Below are 21,087 nucleotides of genomic sequence, written 5' to 3'. Positions count from 1 at the left end.
GAAGAATATCTCTTACATCTAACGTACAGTTTTTTAAAAGTGATTTTCTCTTCCTTACTGCTCTCCTTCAAATTCTCAGGAATTCTTCCATCTAGTTTGTACCTATCTTAGTAAATGAAGATTTATTTAACTTTTAAGTATCATGGTTCTTAAATGTTTTAATGTTTTTGACTTACATAATGGAGTTTCTTTCTTAGGATAGCTGGTAGAATTCTTGAGACTTGAAGGTCAGTGAGGAGTAAGAAATAATTTTTTTTTTTTTTTTTTTAGGAAAACGTGCATTCAGCTTATCTAATCCATCTAAGGCCAGAAGTATGGCTTACATTACAATAACATCCAAGAATAACGACCCCATAAAATGAAAGATTCTGTTAAGTAGAGAAGTGTTAGTGAAATCTAAAAACGACATTTTTTTCTTGTAAGAGAGACTGCAAATAGGCCCTTAATAGCATTAAGTATGTTTTTCTTTAGACTTAAGTGACCACAGAGGCATTTTGTATGACCTGATTTATTTGCACACTGATTTTTCTGGTTTTTAGATTATCCAGGTTCCTTGATTTCTTTTTCTCCCTATTTTTACTGGCTGTCCGTCCTTTAGCCATATAACAATTTATTATCTTTCCCAAAAGGTAGGGAGAGATTAGCAAGTAGAAGGGTAAAACTCATATCAATCCTCACTACTTGGAAATAAAGAAAGATGGAATTAAGTATTTTAACTTTTATTCTATTTCATACCCCATTCCTTTAAAAAGCCTGAATATTGGCTGTAAACAGATATCAGAATAACCATCATGTGACTTCATAATTTTCTAAGTAACTGTTTGAATTTATGGCACTATATACAAAGTTTTTTGAATAAAACATTAACTCAGAGATGATCTAGAATCAGCAGAGAATTTGTACTAATCTTAATAATTAAGGATTTATTTGATTGTTAATTACAGTTCTTAAGTGCTTTTAATTTTTTTGACTTAAGAAATTGAGTTGCCTAGAGCAGCTGGTAGAATTCCTGAGAATCCGAGGGATAGTAAGGAGTACGAAAGAATTTTTCTTTAACTGTGCATTTCATTTCATTTGTGGGAGAACTAATTTCACACTAATGAGAGATGGTATTGAGACAGAAAGTTTTGGCATTATAATCAATGTCATTACCTCCTAGCTATTCTCTAGAGTATATTATTAAGAAAGTTTTTGAAAAGTAGACTGACCTTCCTATCCAATCACCATTTGTGGAAAAACTAACAATTATTATTGGAACTGGCACAGCTTTTAAACAATGAGACCCTCAAGAATTCTTGGAACTTAAAAAAATAGCTTGTTCTACTGCACCTGCTGGGAACCTGGGAGAATCTATTGGTGAGAGTAATGTAGGATTGAATTGCTTGTCTGTGTCTTTAATAAAAATCCTGACTTTCCATTAAGTTCCACCTGGAAAAACCAGAACTCATTCTAGAAGTTTGGAAATATCCCAGTGTAAGTGCTTTTAGTCTTACAAAAAGGCCCAACATCCTTAAGAATGTAGTTGAAGAAGCACTCAAAGGAGTAAAGAAAAAAATTTAATCAGCTGTTAACACTATGTGACAAATGAAAGCAAAAATAACAGAAAGATAAAAGGCTGCTTTATAAAAAAAATGATCTTTTTTCATTGAAGACCCTATTAGCAGTTGGTAGTTGAAGTGTGGATTTTTCTGAATACATAAGCCATAGTAGTCATCTGAGAAGGCTGGGGAGACCAGTTGATGAGACCATTAGGTCTATATCCTTACAACCTATTCAGAGGATTGTGTGTTTGGTCATTGGTACCCAAGATGGAGGTTTCTTAAATAACTTTTAAAGAACTAAATGTTTAAAAATATTAGCATTTTGGAAGGCCACAAAAGTACACTATAGTAGAATTACTTAAAGCAGACTAACATTCTTAAAAAATTGTATTTTGATACGGTTGTCTTTCAAAATTTTGCATCTCTGATTTGCTCTCCTTCCAAGCCAGATTCCCCATTATTTACACATCTGTCCTTTTTCAAAAAATATATTAATATCTTATTTCTTACCAAAGAGTTGTAATTCTTCCAAGACTAGGTGATAAATTGACAGAAGAGACTATTACTACCTAGGAAACTGAACTTGGTGGTATATTCACTTTTGAAGTTGTAAATACACTTTAGGCTTTATTTAGCTAGTAGTATCTGTGACAATAACTTTCTTTTCCTTGCATTCACATTTGCACAATATAATCCCTGTCCCAATATTTGCCACTAAAGAAACTGCATATGTAGAAACTGAATTCCATTTTACATTTTATTGGTGAGTTATATGTGGGTTATTCTGAAAATTGGCATGAGGAAAAAGTTTCAAGACACTGGTTATTTTCTTTTACATGGTTGAGTATTGGCTGTGTTCAGTCTAAAGGAGAACTTCAAGTTTTTTAATTGTTCATGAGATACCATTTCTGTAAGAACTGGCACTTAGCCTCTGCTCTCGAGTTTATTTTTTAATTTTTAAGGAGAAGTTGATACAGTTTGAGAAAATATGACAAGCTATTATCACACTTGTTAGATTATCTGTATGTGTAGGCTTTCTCACCCAAGAGTTTACCTGTGTTTAATTAGATCTTACCTCTAGGGCCTCTCTTTGGCCATGGTGAAATGTGAATAATTTTGTTTTCCAATTTGTTTTATGTATGTGTAAGGAATACCAGTGAGTAATAACAGGAATCTGAGACCCTTAGAAGAAAGTTGATATACCAAGGTAATGTTAAAATAATGGCAACTTGAGAACTAGTATATTTGGTGAGTTACTATGTTTTAAAACTTGTTAAGATAATTGTTAAATTCCAGAGAAGACATACAGATGGCCAACAGGTACATAAGAAGGTGCTTGTCATCACTACTCATTAGAGAAACGCAAATCAAAACCATAATGAAATACCTCCTCACACCTGTTAAATGGCTGTTATCAAAAAGACAACAAACAAGTGTTGGCAGGCATGTGGAGGAAAAGGAAACTTGTGTTGGTGAAACGTAAATGGGTGCAGCTGCTATGGAAAACAGTGTGGGGGTTCTTCAGAAAAATAAAAATTGAACTACTGTATAGTCCACCAATTTTACTTCTGGGTATTTGTCCAAAGAAAACGAAGACACTAACTTGAAAAGATATCTGCACCCCCATGTTCATTGCAGCACTATTGACAGTAGCCAAGATGTAGAAACAATCTAAGTGTCTGTTGATGGATGAATGGATGAAGAAAATGTGATACACACACACACACACACACACACACACACACACACACACACACACACAATGGAATATTATTCAGCTACAAAAAAGAAATCTTGCCATTCGTAACAACATGGATGGACCTCGAGAGCATTATGAAATAAATCAGAAAAAGACAAATACTGTGTGATCTTACTTATATGTGGAATCTTAAAACAAACAAATTCATAGATACAGAGAATAGATTGGTGGTTACCAGAGGCAGGAGTGAGGGATGAGGGGTTGGGCAAATGGATAATGAGGATCAAAAGGTACAAAATACATAAGTTATAAAATACATAAGTCCTAGAGACATAATGTACAACAATGGTGATTATAATGAATTATCCTGTATTGCATATTTGAAAGTTGCTAAGAGTAAATCTTAAAAGTTCTCATCACAAGAAAAAAATTTGTAACCATGGGTGACAAATGTTAACTAGACTTATTGTGGTAATCATTTCACAATATATACAAATATCAAATCATGTTATATACTTGAAACTAATATATTGTTATATAAATGTCAGTTGTACTTCAGTTTTAAAAAGTTGTTCATGGTTGGTTTGATATATGGGGTAATCAGACTTAGACATTTCTGTGTCATCCTCAATGCCTAAAACAACTTTTGCCTGATTTTTGAAGCCAGCAAAAACAATAATAACAAAACTTGCAGTATTTATAAATATGTCAGTGATACCATAAATAACATACATTTTCCAAAATGTTCCTAAATGTGTGCTATTTGAAATAATTCCAAGAAACTTCTGAGATAGTTCTTGATAGAGTGAAATAAATGATAATGAGAAAGCTCAATCTCAAGGGCTTCTCATATCTTTTATGAATGTTGCTTGAGAGTAGTATTTAACTGCATTTTTTTCTTTCAAAATTTATTTCTGATAAAGTATACATGCTCTTCTGTCATAGGGCAAATATCAAAGGATGAGCTCCTGCCTTATTTCCTACCAATGGAATTAAGTAAATTTTAGGCTTTCTTTACATGAAAAAATAAGAGAATTGTTAAATTCGCTAAATATTGTTGCTGGGAAATAAAAATAACTTTATAATGCTGAGAGGAACTTAAGCTCTAGTTCATGGGAAAAGGGTTTGAATCTACTTAAGTTGTTGTTTTAAAGAGGCAGTATTAGCTGGTGAAGATATTAAATTATTGCTTTCCCTTTTTGGTGAACTCATGATTTAGAATATAAATATAAAATTGGCATTTGTGCCCTGGGAGGCTGCCCTGTATGGATTAGCTCAATAGCTCTTTTGCCCTCTGGCTTCTGGTTCGGTTTGGCCGTTGGGCAGCATAGGTAGGAGCTGAGAGACAGGGAGGAGAGTGAGGTAGGGATATGTATTCCCCCAGTCTTTCCCCGAAAGGCCACTGAGGGCTTACTAATTTGAGTGTGCTATTTGTTTCCTGCTGGGATACTGACTGAAATAGCTGCTTTATGTATTTTTTCATTATCCTAATTGGTATGCCAGAGAAACCCTAATAATACTTACCCTAATTGGGGGGCAGCAACTGAAGGTGTTTACAAAACTAAACTACCCTTTGTTTTCCTTGTACTTTGTTTCATCTAGTGTGTTATTAAAAATAAATAAATAGTGGTAGATGATAAGAAGCTAGTAATACTAATAGTTCATTTAAATATAGACACCCCAAAATATTGCTTTACTTTGTGTCCCCTCTTTTCCCGAAAAGAGTTTGGTAGCTTGATTCTCTAATAAGATTATTGAATTCCTTTGTATCATCGCACTGCTCATTAATATGTCTTTGGAAGAGAATACTTACCACATATCCTTTGGCTAACCTATAGCAATTCTGAGACAGTTGCTGGATAGTATTTTGGCTGTATAGGATTTTCATTTTCATATACTGTGTCTCTTTTCAATTATTAAAGATAATTGGGAGTTACCCATATTATGTAATCATCTGGAAAAGTCAGGCTTAAATATTGAGTTTGTGTAAGTGCAACCTGATTTTTAATTTGGTAATAATCTCAAAACTGCCAGTATTACAGAGGTTAAATCTAAATGAATTCACAGTTCATTTTTAATTGGCAAGCATAGTTTCTCTTGGAATGACATAGGCTCTATTCATATCCTCTTTTCCATTTTTAGTACCAAAATGTGTTATCATTCTAATTCATAAATTATCAGTCTTCCATAGCAACTAGGAGCTATTTGAAAACACAGGATAAAGACTGAGCTGTAAAAGAGGCTTGAATTAAAACACATCTGTAATAATAGCAAAAGAATTTGGAAAATGTACTAGAATATTGCTCTATTTTTAAAACCCCTATCCATTGGGTTGCTATAACAAAATACCAAAGACTAGGTGGCTTATAAACAAAATAAATTAGTTTCAAACAGTTCTGGAGGCTGGAAGTCTGAGCTCAGAGTGCCAGCATGGTTGGTTGAGGGCCCTCTTCTGGCTCCCAGACTTCTCATTGTGTCTTCACATGGTGATAGGGGCTAGGTTGCTCTGTGGAATTGCTTTTATAAGAGCACTAATTCCATTCATGAGGGCTCCACTCTCATGATTTATTTACCTTGCAAAGGTCCCACCTACTCATACCATCACTTTAGGATTTTGACATATGAATTTGGGTGGGGGAGGACACAAACATTCAGACTGTAGCAACCCCTTTTTCTCAGAAATTTCCCTTTTCCTTGCTTTGTTGAAATTCTAACCCCAAGCTACTCCCAAGTGTGGTGCATGGATAAGCAATGTTGATGCCACCTGAGAGTAAAAAATCTCGGTCCATGGCTAGACTATGGAATCAGAACCTACATTTTAACCTGAGCTTCCCCAGATAAGTATATGCATCAGAATTTGAGAAGCACTCTAACCATTTCCTGGGATTACATCTCATTAGATTAAAATAAAATTGTAAAGTGTTTAAGCTGAGGTAATTTATCGATCATGTAGTAACAGGTAAATACGAAACATTAAATTTACAGATAGCCTTTTCTTTTTAAGTACAGAGACGCCAAACACTTTTCTGTAATCAATCATATTAAACTAAGTTTTCCCATGTTGAACTGGTAATGTAAACTCAGGTACATTGCTTCACCAAGCATTATATTTGGGACACAAACATGAATATATTCATTGAGTTCATATCTAAAAACATGATTTGTGTGGTACAGTCTAAAAGATGGAAATTACTTCATGTGTTATATTTTATTGTTAATGCCATGGAAGCTCTCATTCTCACTCACATTTTCAGATTCATTAGTGTAAAATTTTACTTTGGGGAGCCATTTACTCGTAACATTTTTAGGGGGCCTTTTAAATTAGGATAAAGATATCAAGGATTACTGGACAGCCTAATATAGTTAATGTATTTAGTGTTTTTCTCAAGCTGTAACAGTTTCTATTAAAATGAAATTTTATGATTTTTAACTCAAATATAGTTATCAGTTATCTATATAATAGAATCTACAGAATAGTAACTAAGTTGTTGTTAACTGTTTATGGGAAGAAAACATCTGATATTGGCCCTTTTATTTGGAACATGGATCACACATCAGTTTTTTATTTTGTTGAATATATTTTTTCCTTCTTTCAGATTCATCAGGATTCATTTTTGATTTGCAGTCCAATACTGTACTGGCCCAGGGAGGAGCTTTTGAGAACATGAAAGAGAAGGTATGATTAGTTAACTATGGATAGTAAATTTGAATGTCATAGTTAAATTTGGGTACTAATACAACCAGTGGCTACCCAAACTCATTAAGTGAAATTTTAAGAACAAAACAGAATCCCATTGTATATCAGAGAGTAACTACCATGAAAGTTTTGAGGAATCAGAGCCTAGTAATGCAGACATGATTTTTTTGCATATCTCCATATATATTCTAAATTCCCTTGAAGGCATCTTAATTAATTAACATTGTAACAAAGAATATTTATATGGCTAAGTGTGTATCTCATTTGGCAACAGTTTTTAAGGAACAGTATAAGTAGGATCCTCCCATTCACTTGAAGAGGATTCTTAAGTCCAGGAGACTTCAGAGCAAGAAGAGAAACATTCTTTGGAAGAAAACCAGGTGTTTTTACTATTATAACTCTTAATGAGCTATACTGAGAAAAATATAAACTAAAAGATTTATGTGCTTTTTAAAATTATCTTATTAAAAGTATGTTGTTGATTATGGAATCATAGAGATATATAGGTTCAGTAATATAAACACTTTCACATTTTAAATTATCAGAATCTTACTTTTGTCATTGAATCTGTAAGTTTTGCCTAAAATCCATTCTCTGTTGATCAGTGCTAAATTTTTTGCTCATCTCAAAAATGTGTATTACAAATTATCTCCCTTTGAGTTATAGATTATATAGATTCCCACTTGTATGATTTTAAACCTTATCATTGTTTAATAAGCCTCAAACAAAAAAGAATGTAGAATATGAAAGCAAGTGTACTAAAAAAAGACTTAGGTTCTAATACTGACTCTGCTTATTACTTGTACAAGATACTTCTCATCTATAAAAGGACTCTCTTTTCAAGCAGCATTACTGACTAGGTAACCTGAAAACATTCTTAATATAAAATACCTAGAATACAGAATGAAAAATAGCATACATCATTTTAAATGCATAGCTGAAGACAAGTAAAGAAAATCCTTAGGAGTTAAATAAATAGAGGGAACTAAAAATCAGAGCAGTAAGCCTGAGCTAGGTAACTGATGTGTTATACTACTCTCAATAACAAATGGGCTTTACCACACAGGCCCAAATGCTCAAGGCTTTTCCTAGGTAAGGAATTGGAGCTGAAATCTTATATAAGATTGAAATCCTAAAAATACCTTACCTTCAGGGAAAAGGGTGAACTAGAACAAATCTTCCCACTGACTTATGAACACAGTATTTTTATTGTAATGTTTAGAGGGACATATTTAACAAGCAAAAGGAATTGCAAATAAGTCTTATATTTTATTAAATGTTTTATCATTAGTAATATATTATTAATATTTTATGAATATTGTAGAATAAAGCAAATCAATAAATTAACATTTTTAGGAACTAAAACTTATTTTAAAGGAAAGAGATACATGTTTAAAATCATATAAGAAAAAGCCTTTTAATGTTATATTTGAATTGAAGATGTCAATATGAATGAACTTGTGTTGTAAAAAACAAGATCTCCTACCTCCCTACCCACTGAAAGGGCCCAGAAATAATGACTCCCCAGTAGCAATAAACACATCTAACTCTTAGATCTTGGTTTCTAACTACCACTCCCTACCTAAAAGAACCGGAGCTTTTTGGAGAAATAACCAATTTTACATTGCACAGTAAGACAAGAAATGAAAATTATAAGGATTGGAAAGGAAGAAAAAAACTGCTGTTATTTATAGACAATATAATTACCTACATAGAGAAATCAAGAAAGGCTTACATTTATTTTATTAAACTTGCTTTTATCTAGTGAATATTTGTTATGTTTTGCATGCCTGAAATAGTTTATAATAATTTAAATTATAGTGTTATACAATTATGTGAACTAAAAATGTTTTTAAAAATGCTATACAAAAATTAAGTTGTTATTGGTGATGATTCATTAAACAAACTTTCCACCTTTCTCTACAATATGTTAAAAATGAGAAAACGTTAATGCTAAATTAAGTCCTGATACCTAAGGTAAACCACCTTTTCTTAAAATAAAAGTCTAGCACATACCGTCTGTTTCTAGAAATGTCCTGCTTTTCCAAGTTTTGAAATTAATTTTTTGCATTGTTATCACTCATCTATTAATCATTCCCAATGAGATAGTTGTATGTGCTCTCATTGACACTAAGGAGTGATACATAGTGTTAAAAATGAAATGTCATTCTGTGTTATTCTCTGCAATAGGTCTCAGTTGCGAGCTGACCTACTGATGTTAAAATTACTTGACCCTGTCATCTTTTCCAGATAAATGCAGTGCGTGCAATAGTTCCCAATAAGAGCAACAATGAAATCATCCTGGTTTTGCAGCATTTTGATAATTGTGTCGACAAAACAGTACAAGCATTTATGGAAGGTAACCCTAGCTCAGTTTTTTTGTAAGTTTGCATTCATTCAGATAGAAGTTACTTAAGACTTCTATAACATTCATTCGGCAACCTGATGTTTCGTAGATGATATAGCAGACCCCATGACTATATAACATACCATGCCGTTTTTTAAAAGATATTTCTTAAAGATACTTCTTTCAGCCCTAGAAATAATTCATTCATAAACTATAAGATATCTAGAATAAAGGACAAGCTGAGAAAATGTCATCATTTTACTCAAAATGTTCTCTAATGGTAGTTAAGAAATCATGTGACTAGTGGGATAAGGGATTTGATTGAAACTGAGTTGAATAAGAATTTAAAAAACTCTTAATGACAAAGCAGTAATCCAGTGGCCCAGCAATAGATGGCAAATTCAAGGATTCAACATTGTCTTCTAGGCTCCAATACCATTTAATTTGGTTCTGACAAATGATTCAAATGTATAAGTTTTGAGTTTCCTTATCTAACATATAGAAGAATGGTGGGTTTAGCCTTCAGATTTATAGAATTGAGGAGTATTTTACAAACTTTTTCCACATAACTTGTTTGAGGAAAACTTTGCCTGAAGCTTTTGCATCATTAACAGCTACATCAGATTAGGTCTCCTTATTTCTATTTTTCTGCCAGTATAGAATAAACAGGTCCAAATACTGTAAGATTATTCTTAATCGTCATGCATTTTCTTTATGTTAGTATTTGAGTCTAGGTAGTGTACAGCTCTCTCTAAACAACATACCCAAGTTGGTGTTTAATCTTCTAGAGGAGAGGGAATGGCATACTTGGGCTGAAACCACTCATCTTTGTTGTCAGTCTATGTATAAATAAAAGGATTTTCAAAATAGGCTGCATTAGTTGCTTCTTGGAAGAACTTACTGAGGAAATTATATGGAGAAGGGGGATCTAAATGGGGCAGGTATTCCAAAAGGTAAGCATGATATGATTATCTCATTAGCTCAGAGACTTGAACCTTAACTTTTCCTATGAGTAACTTTAGAAATTCTCCAATAATTACAAAATGCAGGAACATTAATTCCTGCTTGACCATGCATATGGTAGGAGAAAAAAATCTGTAACTGGTTTCTCTTAACAGGTAGTGCCAGTGAAGTACTCAAAGAATGGACAGTAACAGGCAAGAAAAAGGTAAAAATGAATTAAATTTAAAAGCATGATATTGATATTTATGATGTAAAATATTTAGGCTTTTCAGAAATATTTGAAAGAAAAGATTTATATATGCACTTTCAGTTCACCTAGTTAAAAAAAGTCTCCTATTACCTTGAAACACAGCTGTATATTTAGAGTACCACACAATTTCTTCCATGTGATTTAAGGCAGGAAACACAATGATTCTGCCATGGTGCAGCTACTGAGGGTGTATTAACATTAGGCAGGGATGAAACAGGAGAGTATATCAAAGAAAGCAGAGCTCTAGAGAAAGTGATCTAGTCCAGTGGTTTTAACATCATTCATATCATAGATTAGTTAAAATAGTTTAGATTTTTAGTCAGACAACTGTGTTGTAGTCTCTAATATTAATGAACTTCGACTTAAAACCCAAAGAGGGACTTTGCTACTATTTAGCTATGCAGAAGGGTCTGATCCAATTTAGAAGGCCCTTTGGCCTGTGGAGTCAGTCAGAACTGGATTTATATCCTGTTCTCCTACTTAGTGGCTTTGTGACCTTGGAGTATTGTTTAACTTTTGTGTACTTTAGTTTGCTCATCTCTAAAATAGAAAAATAATACTAACAAATACAGGTACCTAACGTCTAACATACTATTTCTCATTTCTTTCTTATCCACTTGAAACCAAAACGCTTTCCTCAGAAGATACTAGGTAGTCTGAAAGTGCTTCCCACAGCTCGATACTCTAAATCTAGCTCCTTTAGGAAATATTTGAGTATGGCTTTTAATCAGGTATCTCTGTGAAATCTCCTTGGGGTCTTTTCCTATATAAGATTAATGCCGGAGTTGTGGAATGCTTTCTTGATGACTGAATCACTTCGTTAGGAGTTCCGTTTCCAGGCTTGACCCCAGTGACCCTTCAGGATTTTTTCCAAGGAGAACCTAATACTACTACAGATTCCCCTGAAGCTCTCCATACCTACAGCTTTGAATATTTGCTTAACTTCTTCCCATTGCTTTTACTTAACAAATAGCTCTGTATGCTCTGGAGAGCACCAATTTATTAATTTCTTGGCCCAGAATAATACGTTATTAGTGATATAAGATATGCGTGAAGTTGGAAAAGTGAGACACATAAATTTCTTAAAATTTAGAGAAAGAAAAATGGCTTCCACTTTGATTACCACTTTGTACTCTCACAAGTAATATAGGAGAATGCCTGTTTCTCCATACCATCAACCCTATCAACCCTACAGTGCTATCAAACTTTTTGACCTTTGCTAGTCCAGTAGATAAAAAGTGACATTGTAGTTCAGCGTTTTTTCCCAGATGTTTTTACTATGGTAAAATGCACATAAATTTTACATCTTAAATATTTTTAAGTGTATAGTTTAGTGGTATTAAATACGTTCATAATGTTATGCAACCATCACTACCATCCATCTCCAGAACTTTTGGGGCGGGGGGAGCTTTTCATTCTAAGCCAACATCTGGAATAATTTGCCAATAAAGGCTTTCTGTTTTACTTTTATTTTTATTGAGGATAATTGACACACATTATATTAGTACCAGGTGTACAACATAATTATTTGATATTTGTATGTATTATGAAATGATTACCAGAATGAGTCTAATTAACATTTGTCACCATACGTGGTTACAAATTTTTTTTCTTGTGATGAGAACATTTAAGACCTGCTATCATAGCACTTTTCAAATATGGATCTCTAGAACTCTTTTCAGCCTATAAAACTGAAACTCTATATTCATTAAAAAGTAACTCCTCATTTCTCACTTCCCCCTGGCCCCTGGCAACCACAATTCCACTTTCTGTTTCTATGATTTTGACTACTCTTAAGTACCTCATATAAGTGGAATTATACAGTATTTGTCTTTTTGTGGCTTACTTCAATTAGTATAACATTCTCAGGATTCCATCCATGTTGTAGTATATTGCAGAATTTCCTTCCTTTTACAGGCCTGAATAATATTCCATTGTAGTATACGTCACATTTTACTTATCCACTCATCCATTGATGTATGCTTGGGTTGCTTCCATGTTTTAGCTATTGTGAATAATGCTGCAATAAACATGGTGTACATACTGTTTTCCACAATAGCTGTACTATTTTACATTTTTACCACATTGCACAAGAGTTCCAATTTATCCACATCCTTGCCAGCACTTGTTGTTTTCTGGGGGTTTTTTTTGATAGTGGTCTTTCCTTTCTTTTTTTTTTTTTTAATGCCTACAGCACCTGGTACTCCTAGGTGATCTCCCATCCAAGTATTAACCAGGCCTGACCTTGCTTAGCTTCCAAGATCAGACGAGATCGGGCACGTTCAGGGTGGGATGGCCGTAGACTCATTATATTTTTGACTTGCATTTCCTTAATGATTAGTGATGTTGAGCATGTTTTCATGTGTTTGTTGGCTATTATATATCTTCTTTGGAGAAATGTCTATTCACATCTTTTGTCCATTTTTTAATTGGTGTTTTGTGTTTTTTGTTATTGAGTTTAGAATTCTCTATATATTCTGGACATTAATCCCTTATCAGATATATGATTTGCGCATATTTTCTCCCACTTTATGGATTGCCTTTATACTGTATGGATACAGTGTTTCTTGATGCACACCTTTTTTTTTCCAGTCTGATTTGTCTATTTTTCTTTTGTAACCTATGTCTTTGGTGTTATATGCAAAAAATCATTGCCAAATTTAACGTTGCGATGCTTTTGTCCTATATTTTCTTTTAACACTTTTAGTGTTTTCAGTCTTACATTTAGGTCTTTGATTTATTTTGAGTTAAATTTTGTACATAATATTAGGTAAGGGTCTAATTTTATTTTGTATGTGAGTATTCTAGTTTTCCCAGCACCGTTTGTTGGAAAGACTGTCCTTTCCCCATTGAATGGTCTTGGCACCTTTGTCAAAAATCATTTGACCATGTAGGTGAGAATTTATTTCTGGGCTCTCTATCCTATTTCATTTGTCTGTATGTCTGTGTTTATGCCAGTACCACACTGTTTTGGTTACTGTAGCTTTGTGCTAAGTTTTGAAATCAGAGAGTGTGAGTCCTCCAGTTTTGTTTCTTTTTCCAAGATTGTTTTGGCCATTCGGGGTCCTTCAAGATTTTCATATGAACTTTAGGATAGGTTTTTCTATTTCTTTAAAAAAAAAAAAAAACGTAATTGAGATTTAGATAGGGATTTCATTGAATCTATGGATTGTTCTGGGTAGCGTTGACATTTAAACAATATTCAGCCTTCCAGTCCATGAACATGGAATGTGTTTCTGTTTGTTTATGTCTTCTTTAATTTTTGTCAGCAATGTTTTATAATTTTTATTGTACAGCCTTTTATCTCTTTGGTTAATTTAATTCCTAAGTATTTTATTCTTTTTGGTGCTGTTGTAAATGGAATTGTTTTTTGTAATTTTCCTTTCAGATTATTTGTTCATGTATAGAAATGTTGCTGATTTTTGTGTATCGACTTTATATCCTGCTACTTTATTGAGTTTATTTGTTTTAACACTTTTTTTGTAGAATCTTTAGATTTTTCTGCATATAAGATCATATCATCTGCAGAGATAATTGTACTTTTTCCTTTCCAATTTAGATACCTTTTCTTTTTTTTTTTGCCTAATTGCCTTGGCTAGAACTTTCAGAGATACGTTGAATAGAAGTGGCAAAGGGTAGATCCTTGCCCTGTTCCTGATTTTTGAGGAAAAGCTTTCAGTCTTCACCATTGTTCACTGCGGGTTTTTCATATATGGTTTTTATTATGTTGAGGTAGTTTCTTTCTGTTCACAGTGTTTTGAATGTTTTTATGTGAAAGTGTTGAAGTTTGTCCCTTTTTTTTTTTTTTTTTTGCATCAACCGATATGATCATGTGGTTTCTTTTTTTCCTTTCATTCTGTTATTGTGGTACATTGATTTCCTATGCTGAGCTATTCTGGCATTTTAGGAATGAATCCCACTTGGTTATTGTATGTAGTTCTTTTAATACGCTGTTAAATTCGGTTTGGTAGTATCTTGTTGAGGATTTTTACATCAGTCTTAGTAAGAATATTGGTCTGTAGGTTTCTCATAGTGTCTTTGTCCGGCTTAGGTATCAGGGGAATGCAGCCTCATAGAATGAGTTAGGATAGGAAGTGTTCTCTCCTCTTTAATTTCTTAAAAAAGTTTGAGGAGAATTGGTATTCGTTCTTCTGTAAATGTGTGGTAGAATTCTCCAGTGAAGCCATGGGGTCCAGGACTTTTCTTTGTTGGCAGATTTTTGATAACTGATTCAATCTCCTTAAGAGTTAGAGGTCTATTCAGATTTTCTATTCAAAATTTAGTATTGGTAGGTTTTATGTTTCTAGGAATTTGTCCATTTCATCAAGGTTATCCATGTTTTTGGCATATTGTTGTTTATGATACTGTCTTACGAGCCTTTTCATTTCTGTAGAATCGGCAGTAATATCCTCACTTTTATTTATGATTTTAGTAATTTGAGTCTTCTTTTTTTTATAGTCCACTTAGGTAAAAATTTGTCAATTTTGTTGATCTTTTCGAAGAACCAGCTTTTGGTTTCATTGATTTTCTCTATTGCTTTTCTGTTCTCTATTTTATTTATCTCTGCTGTAATCATTATTATTTCCTTCCTTCTAGCTATGGGTTTTGTTTGTTCTTGTTTTTCTGGTTCCTTAAGTTGAAAAATTAGATTGTTAATTTGAGATCATTCTGGTTTTTTAATGTAAGCATTTATAGCTATAAATTTCCCTCTTAGGACCACTTTCACTGCATCCCATAAGTTTTGGTTATGTTGTATAGATGGTACCTAATTTATGATGGTTTGACTTAATGATTTTTTAACATTGCAATGGCATGAAAGCGATAGCATTCAATAGAAACCAGACTTCGAATTTTGATCTTTTCCCAAGCTAGCGGTATGTGGTATGATGGTCTCTCCTGATACTGGGCAGCTGCAACTCCCAGTCAAGCATGTGATCATGAGGGTAAACAACCAAAAAATACAGTGTGTTCATTGTGATAGATGATTTTGCCCAGCTATAGGCTAATGCGAGTGTCCTTAGCACATTTAAGGGTAGGCTGGGTGGGGAGACAGAGTCCTGATGCTTCCTCCTCTTCCATCTTCCCAGAATTCTCTGCAATACAATTTTAATTTGTCTCTTTTTAAACTGAGGTTGCATTTCATTCTATATGTTTATGTCCTATACCATTTTTTATATTGTTATTGTTTGTTTGGTTTTTTTTTGTTACAGCTCTCTATATATTTAGCTCATATGTAAGTTTTTTTCATATTTTTTCACATTTTGTAATTTATCTTTTGATTTTGCTATGGTGGGTTTTGCCATGCATAATTTTTTTACATTTATGTGTTTGGGTTTATTCAAAGTATTTTACATAGTTATTTTAGTCAGTAGTTCAACATATACAAAAATGTGCTTAATTTCTGGAAGAGCATATGAGAAATTGGTAATACTGGTTGCCTTTGGGTAGCTAGAGTTACCTCTTTCGGGGCGGGGGGGATCTTCTGTTTCTTTGCTTTTTTCCAAATCTTTAACAACCATTAGAACAAGAAGAAGAAAAGCAAACCAAAACCTGCAGCAGAAGCAAGTAACAGTATTCCAGATTCTAGTAAATCAGTTTCTATTCAAGAGGAGCAATCTGCGCCTTCTTCAGAGAAAGGTGGTATTAATGGTTACCATGTCAACGGTGCCATCAATGATACTGAGTCTGTGGATTCACTCAGTGAAGGTATGGAGACACTTTCAATAGATGCCAGAGAATTGGAGGATCCTGAGTCTACCACACCGGATATGCTGGACAGAACAGGTGAAGTTATTAACAAGTCTTTGAAAAGTTGCATTCTATTGAAGAATACAAGGGCTTCCTGGTTGAGAAAGCAGTCGATTAAATCTAATTAGTCTCTTTTTAGTTTTTGTTACCTTTCATGTGAAAGAATCATATTTTGTAATTATCAAAGGCCTAGAAAAGTATAATTCTTGTTCCATTATCATTTTTTAATTTTAGTCTAAAACAGTCTTATGGAAATCTTCTAATAGTCCCTTAGTACTTAGAGTCTTAGGTGACCTTAAGATTTTTTTTAATTGCACACTTATTAAGGAAAATTATAAAGAATTGATGTTAATATTATTATTCTAAGATCCAACACAATGAGAAATATATAATAACTGTAATCCCATGGCTTTCCTAAGAAGTAGACTATTGATTTTTGTAGTCTTACATTTGTTTTCTAATAAAGAGTTAAAGTTAGTGTTAGTTGTAAATTCAAATATTTTATACGTTGTTTTTGTCTTAGTGACCATTTTGATGAGTGCTGGGAAGATGTTGGGAATATCGCTTTTAAAATAATTTTTTAAATTGTTTGTTAATCTAGCTCCCCTTGCTCTGTTGCTGCTGGCTTTATAAATGTAATACCAATTTAAGAATTATGCTATACTTTCAGATGTTCTTTTATTGATTAGTTTGCACACACAAAAAGACGGAAAAAAATATAGTACCTGCAGTGACCTCAAACAAACCAAATATAGTTGTTGGCTTCCACTTTTTTTCAAAGCTCTCCTCTCATTTTTTCTTTGCCCTTTCTATTCTCTAAAGCTTTTAAACTCTTTATTCACTAGGACAGCGTAAAACTTCTTTCTTCAACATAACTTATAGAAGCTATCGGAAGTTGGTGATGTTGACTCTTCACTTCCTGTATAGAGATGGGTTAACACAGCCTCTTTCTCTTCTTCATTCAAGATGCTGCCTAGGGTTGAGCCAGATGCGACTGATAGCCTTGTCCAAATGATTAGGCTCATTTGATTTTGTTCAGCCATTTAAGAGGCATTTGAAGTTTTACTTAGAACATTTTTACCTTTTTTCTTTGTGTACACTTAAGACTGCTTGATTGATATACCCCTAGATTTTTGCTAAAATACTCTCCTGTTTCTTTGGCAGGATCCATGCTGGAAAATGATTTTGAGTCTAAGTCTTTGACTGTGCACTCTACTCAGAAATCTCAACAAAATAGGAATGCTACCAAATCTCTTTCAAGACCACAGTTTTCCAATCTGGGCACGGAAGATGTTCCACTCTCCTCCACCAACAAAAAGCTAGGTAAATCAGAGATATACCTTTCAGAGAAAACAAAAAAATCTGTTTTTGGTTGAAGAGGACAAATTATCTCTTTGTTCCCATAGGTAAAGTCTGAGAAGATCAGCAGGTAATCTCTTTCTGTTTTCTAGGCAGTGACTACCCAGTTTTTCCCTGATTCTGTGTACACAGTTGGAGTCTGATAGTAGCTCTTGTAACAGTCTTATTATAATATCGGGGATTCTTTTTGTGAATGAATGTCATACTCTACTGCTAGAATGACTTTTATGCTACCATTAATCTTTTATCAGCTTTACTACAACATTTTTGTGCTGTTTCCTTCATTTTTATCTTCTGGTTGACTCAACAGTAAAAAGCTCTACCGTCTCTGACACGACATTTGAAAGAAATACTTTCATTTCTTTTTACAACGTCATACTCTTACTGAAATCTGTCAGACTAGCTTTAAACAAGATAAATTTTCTTTTAAGTACTTAGCATCTACTTATGGTAGCTCTGCTTTTTTTTTTTTAGTTAACTATAATAGTCATTTAAATAATCAGTCAATAATTAAACAGAGATAATAGCCCTTTTGAGTGTCATACATCTATGCACAGTAGTCCACTTCACTAAACAAATGAAGCATAGAAACGTAAAAGACACTTGTAACCTGTAGCTCTTTATTGAATTATTTATTCCTCATGAGCTCAATTTAATTAGTGAAGCTCTTCTTTTTCATCTTTCTAACATAACCCCCAGCTTGGTGCAGAAAAGCAAGTCTGAGAATATTCCTGGCCTGGGTGAGCTCTGGGGATCATTCCACCTGCTCCTTTCCAGTGGCTCTCTTCCATGACTTGGGTGGTTTCCTCACACTGATGCATTCAGAACCCTCTGAGATCTCTGTACAACTTTCTCATCTTTGTGTAGCTCTTTCTTCTCCAGTACTCTGCCCTGAGAATTCTAACCTTGGCTTCCCTGAATTCTCAATGCTGTCCCTCAATTCAGGGAGATTTCCAGGCTCAGTTTAGGATATCTCCTCCTTGCATTGCAGCCTGGAAACTTTTGAGGCAGTAAGTTAATGCAACCATAGGCCTCAATTCCTTTGTGTCTGTTTTCTCAGTGGAAAAAGTACTGCCTATTGTCCATTGTCTGAAAACCATTGTTTCAGGTTGTGTGTGCGTGTGTGAGAGAGAGAGAGAGAGAGAGAGAGAGAGAGCGAGCGAGAAGACAGAAGGGTAAATCCAATTCCTGTTACTCCATCTTGGCCAAGATACTTATTATTTTTTTAAGTCTATGAAAACATAAGTTTTTTGTTGAGGAGGGTGGCCATTTGAGAAACATTCTTATTCCATACATTTGTTACTTTACATGCTAATGTGTCAGATCCATCTTTCATGTTACCTATACTTTTTTATTTATTCATTACCTGGGGTTTTTTCTAAGGTTCCAATATTGAAAAATCTGTGAAGGACCTCCAGCGCTGCACAGTCTCTCTTGCACGATATCGAGTTGTAGTTAAAGAAGAGATGGATGCTTCCATTAAGAAAATGAAACAAGCTTTTGCTGAATTGCAGAGCTGGTAAGTTAAGTTGCATTTGATAAAAGCACAAAAATGGTCATTTATAAAGATGATTAGCTATTCATGAAGTTTTTAATTCTTGACTCCTAACTACTCTACACAGGGGGGAGAGACTTAAAATTCCTATGACAGGGGAGAAAAAAAAATGGTGTAGATGATAGAGGCTCTGTTCATCCCCCTGGCAACCAAATCAAAGTTATAAGAGACACAAGGAGCAGAAGCAAAGAAAAATCACCTGGGATCTAGATGAACAAGCCATACAACTAGGGAGAAATCCAAGAAAGCACTCCACAATGGCAGAAGGTAGTACCGGGTGATCTGGTCCCGAGCGGCTGAGTGAGATGGAGGCTGCGGCAGGGGCAGAAGCTTCTTAAAGGGGCTGCATCTGTGACGGGATTTTCACGGGGACAGACCTGCTTGCTCTGAGCAACAGTGCGGAGTAGGCTGTGCACAAGGGGCACGAGGGACTTACAGGGAGACATTGTCGGAGTGAGGGTCGAGGGGAGATTCACTCCGTACTGGCAGTATCCATTGTTCCCTATTGAGCCCTCCCCCATCCCAGTGCATGGACACAGCGCCACCATACTGTCAAGTTATCAAACTGGATAACAGAGGTCGCTGCACCCAGAAGAGTCCCTGAAACCCCGCCTCCCCCAACCCGGGCCACACCCATGTATATCCTCAGCACTCAGGTGCACCTTGCTGAGCAGCACCTAGATTCACACTGGAGGCAGCTGGCCTCAGTTTCTGGTGTGGCCTTTTCAGGCCACTATAAACACAGCATCTGTGGATTGCTTGCTGAATCTTGTGGCCCTGGAGGGGTAGAGACTTGGGCTAAATTTGGCCTTCAGCTGAACCCCTCAGGACTGTGCCATTGGACACCTACTTCACAATTCCACACTAATAAGACCGGGAGACTTAGGAGCTTTGCTTAGTACATAGGAACAGACACAGAGGGGCAGCCAAAATGGGAAGACAAAGAAGCAGAAACCATATGACAGAACAGAACAGAGATCCAGATATAATGGAGTCAAGTAATCTAACAGAGAGTTCAAAACACAGTAGAGATGGAGATTATAAGAGGGAACCAGTCTAAAATGAACACATTATCTGAGATGAGAAGTATATTAAATTGAATAAACAAAGGAATAAACAAAGTGAATAAAGAAGAGGATCACATGCCCTGACTTGCCACTCAAACAGAATGACAAGAAAAAAGAGGCCAAGACTATAAAGATGATTTAAGGAGGATATGGGACACTATTAAGGCTCCAAATATTCGTCTGATTGGCGTAAGTGAAGAAAATCAAGATGTTGAACAGCTGTTTGAAGAAATAATAATGGAAAACTTACCTAATTTGGTGAAGGAAATGGACATAAAACCCCAGGAAGCTCAGAGGATTCTAAAAATCAGAGATCCTACACCAAGACACATCATAATTAAAATGCGAAAAGTTAAATACAAAGAAAGAATATTAAAAGCAGCAAGAGAAAAACAAATAATTACATATAAGAGAACACCCATGTGACTGGCAGCTGATTTCTCAAGAGAGACAATGCGAGACAGAAGGGCTTGGCAAAAAATATTCGAAAGAATTAAGACCCAGGATATACAACCAAGAATAATTTATCCAGCAAAGCTATCATTTAGAGTTGAAGGACAGATAAGAGCTTCCCAGACAAAATAAACTAGAGGAATTTATCACCACCAAGACAGAATTACAGGAATTGTTGGAGGGACTTCTTTAAGAAAAAAACATGTATCAAAAACAGGAATAAAGAATGCTAACAACTACATTCCTATCAATAAGTACCTTAAATGGAAAAGAATTAAGTGCTCCAGCTGAGGGATGGAGTGGCTAAAATGATAAGAAAACAAGACCCCTACATATGAAAAGGAAGAGAATGGAAAAAGATATTGCTGTGATGAACCTAGAAGGTATTTAAGTCAGACAGAGAAAGAT

At 34.5% G+C, this 21,087-nt stretch overlaps 1 protein-coding gene and 1 pseudogene across 4 annotated transcripts in view; one reads left to right on the top strand and one right to left on the bottom strand.

Moving 5' to 3' along the window:
- SPATS2 (spermatogenesis associated serine rich 2) overlaps positions 1-21,087 on the top strand; it is a 90,842-nt gene that overhangs the window by 50,289 nt on the left and 19,466 nt on the right. For all 4 annotated transcript variants that reach the window (XM_006916805.3, XM_025050281.1, XM_006916806.3 and 1 more), the window contains 6 exons: positions 6,837-6,916; positions 9,188-9,296; positions 10,403-10,452; positions 16,020-16,281; positions 17,410-17,568; positions 18,988-19,123. In XM_006916805.3, coding sequence (XP_006916867.1) covers positions 6,837-6,916; positions 9,188-9,296; positions 10,403-10,452; positions 16,020-16,281; positions 17,410-17,568; positions 18,988-19,123 — 796 coding nt within the window. The remainder of the gene's footprint in view (positions 1-6,836; positions 6,917-9,187; positions 9,297-10,402; positions 10,453-16,019; positions 16,282-17,409; positions 17,569-18,987; positions 19,124-21,087) is intronic.
- LOC112483871 lies at positions 12,683-12,801 on the bottom strand (annotated as a pseudogene).

The sequence above is a fragment of the Pteropus alecto genome, unplaced genomic scaffold (assembly GCF_000325575.1).
Source record: "Pteropus alecto unplaced genomic scaffold, ASM32557v1 scaffold196, whole genome shotgun sequence".
In the NCBI taxonomy this organism is placed as follows: Eukaryota; Metazoa; Chordata; class Mammalia; order Chiroptera; family Pteropodidae; genus Pteropus; species Pteropus alecto.
Note: the sequence above shows the minus strand (reverse complement) of the source record. Positions and strands in the feature narration are given on the sequence as shown.